Genomic DNA, 2,768 nt, shown 5'->3' on the forward strand with positions numbered 1-2,768 from the left:
ATTTTTGTTTTGTAGATATATATTTACTAATAAGATTTCTGGGACACGGCGTAAGAGCATACTGAGTGTGCAAAGCTACTGGTTAATGTCTCTTGCACTCTTATCTCGCCTACACACCGCCCATACAGGCACCCAGTTCTTGCCCTCGCGACACCTGAACGTGCTATGTCTGGGAGAGCAGATCGACCGCCCACGTGATATTCCAGGCGTAGAAAAAAAACACAAGTGACAAATCTGAGTACATCTGCTGTCAGGTTGTGCGTCAGTGCAGGTGATTTGCACAGGGTTGTATTGTTTACGAAAAATCGAATCTCTTTGTAGGATCTATCTTTGTGTTTGTCTGTGGCGGATTGCTACAACAGGTGATTTGACATTCTGCTACACAAGCTTGTTTGGTTTAAGTATACTAATAGGTATTTTATTGCCCACATAAGATCCAGCAAAGAAACCAGCGACAACAATGTAGATTGGCTGTTAACTGTAAAAAATAAATGGAACAAATGAAAGGCATTTCTTGGAGATTCTCCATGGACATAGGGTTGCAATACACGGAAGATATTCTATCACCCCTCCACCACTCTGCTTCTATTCTCTCAATCCCGCATCACATCACCCCGCTCTTCTCCACTATACCCCGCTCTTCTCCACTACACCACGCTCTTCTCCACTACACCCCCGCTCTTCTCCACTACACCCCGATCTCCTCCACTACACCCCCGCTCTCCTCCACTACACCCCCGCTCTCCTCCACTACACCCCGCTCTTCTCAGTACACCCCGCTCTTCTCCACTACACCCCCGCTCTTCTCCACGACACCCCGCTCTGCTCCACTACACCCCGCTCTTCTCAGTACACCCCCGCTCTTCTCCACTACACCCCGCTCTGCTCCACTACACCCCGCTCTTCTCCACTACACCCCGCTCTCCTCCACTACACCCCGCTCTGCTCCACTACACCCCGCTCTTCTCAGTACACCCCCGCTCTTCTCCACTACACCCCGCTCTGCTCCACTACACCCCGCTCTTCTCAGTACACCCCGCTCTTCTCCACTACACCCCGCTCTCCTCCGCTACACCCTCGCTCTTCTCCACTACACCCCGCCCTCCTCCATTACACCCCGATCTCCTCCACTACACCCTGCTCTCCTCCACTACACCCCAACTCTCCTCCACTACACCCGGCTCTCCTCCACTACACCCCCGCTCTCCTCCACTACACCCCGCTCTTCTCAGTACACCCCGCTCTCCTCCACTACACCCCGCTCTTCTCAGTACACCCCGCTCTTCTCCACTACACCCCGCTCTCCTCCGCTACACCCTCGCTCTTCTCCACTACACCCCGCTCTCCTCCATTACACCCCGCTCTCCTCCACTACACCCCGCTCTCCTCCACTACACCCCGCCCTCCTCCACTACACCCCGCCCTCCTCCACTACACCCCGCTCTCCTCCACTACACCCCCGCTCTCCTCCACTTCACCCCCGCTCTCCTCCACTACACCCCCGCTCTCCTCCACTACACCCCGCTCTTCTCCACTACACCCCGCTCTCCTCCACTACACCCCCGCTCTCCTCCACTACACCCCCGCTCTCCTCCACTACACCCCGCTCTCCTCCACTACACCCCCGCTCTCCTCCACTACACCCCCGCTCTCCTCCACTACACCCCGCTCTTCTCCACTACACCCCCGCTCTCCTCCACTACACCCCGCTCTCCTCCACTACACCCCGCTCTTCTCAGTACACCCCGCTCTTCTCCACTACACCCCGCTCTGCTCCACTACACCCCGCTCTCCTCCACTACACCCCGCTCTCCTCCACTACACCCCGCTCTCCTCCACTACACCCCAACTCTCCTCAACTACACCCCCGCACTTCTCCACTACATCCCCACTCTCCTCCACTACACCACGCTCTTCTCAGTACACCCCGCTCTCCTCCACTACACCCCGCTCTTCTCAGTACACCCCGCTCTTCTCCACTACACCCCGCTCTTCTCCACTACACCCCGCTCTTCTCCACTACACCCAGCTCTTCTCCACTACACCCCGCTCTTCTCCACTACACCCTCGCTCTTCTCCACTACACATTGTTACATTTAACCACTTTCTAAAGGGCATTGTCCCACTTAAGCTCCACCTCGCTTCGCTCTTTTCCATCACCTAATCCTCTCACCACCCCCCCCCCCCCCCCCCCCCCACCCGCGCCCCACCCTGTGTCTGTGCTGTTCTGTCCTGCTCAAGCAATCCATTTGCTTCTCTCTCACCCACCCCTATCCACTCCTGTCAATCCCACTTGGCTTCACCCCGCTCCGCTCTTTTCTCCACCCCACCCCACCCAGCCACTATCCCTACCACCCTTCTCCGCTCCACACCAGTCCGCCCTGTTCGTCCCCACGTCAGCAGATCCGCTTCATCCGTCTTCTCCGCTCCATCATGCTCTCTGTTGCACCCCGGTCTTCACCCGCTCTCATCGATTCCGCTCTGCCCGCAAGTCTCTTCATACAGCTGTTACTGCTCGTTTTATTACCAACTTCAAATGTATATCATGTTTGATTGAAATCAGGCAGAATAGATCTGTACGACAGACATGATCCTGGTTAATCCTTGCTTCTATAAACTATGTGCCCGAAATAAGTAATCACAGTCCACCAGGTTGAATGCATAATGATATAAAGACAAACTGACATTTCGCTTGACCCCGAGTCCCAGAAATATTTCCGACTCGTCTCCGCAGGAGGGCAACCACTGTGTATAATGTCCCCGCGGGT

At 55.4% G+C, this 2,768-nt stretch overlaps 1 protein-coding gene across 1 annotated transcript; it reads left to right on the plus strand.

The window, feature by feature from the left end:
- Positions 1-527: 527 nt before the first annotated feature.
- On the plus strand, positions 528-2,111 carry LOC139453799 (DNA-directed RNA polymerase II subunit RPB1-like). Its single transcript, XM_071235264.1, has one exon. It carries the CDS (start codon positions 528-530, stop codon positions 2,109-2,111), a length of 1,584 nt encoding a protein of 527 aa, XP_071091365.1.
- The last annotated feature ends 657 nt before the right edge of the window (positions 2,112-2,768 follow it).

The sequence above is a fragment of the Haliotis cracherodii genome, unplaced genomic scaffold (assembly GCF_022045235.1).
Source record: "Haliotis cracherodii isolate W230 unplaced genomic scaffold, xgHalCrac1.p SCAF_10, whole genome shotgun sequence".
Lineage (NCBI taxonomy): Eukaryota > Metazoa > Mollusca > Gastropoda > Lepetellida > Haliotidae > Haliotis > Haliotis cracherodii.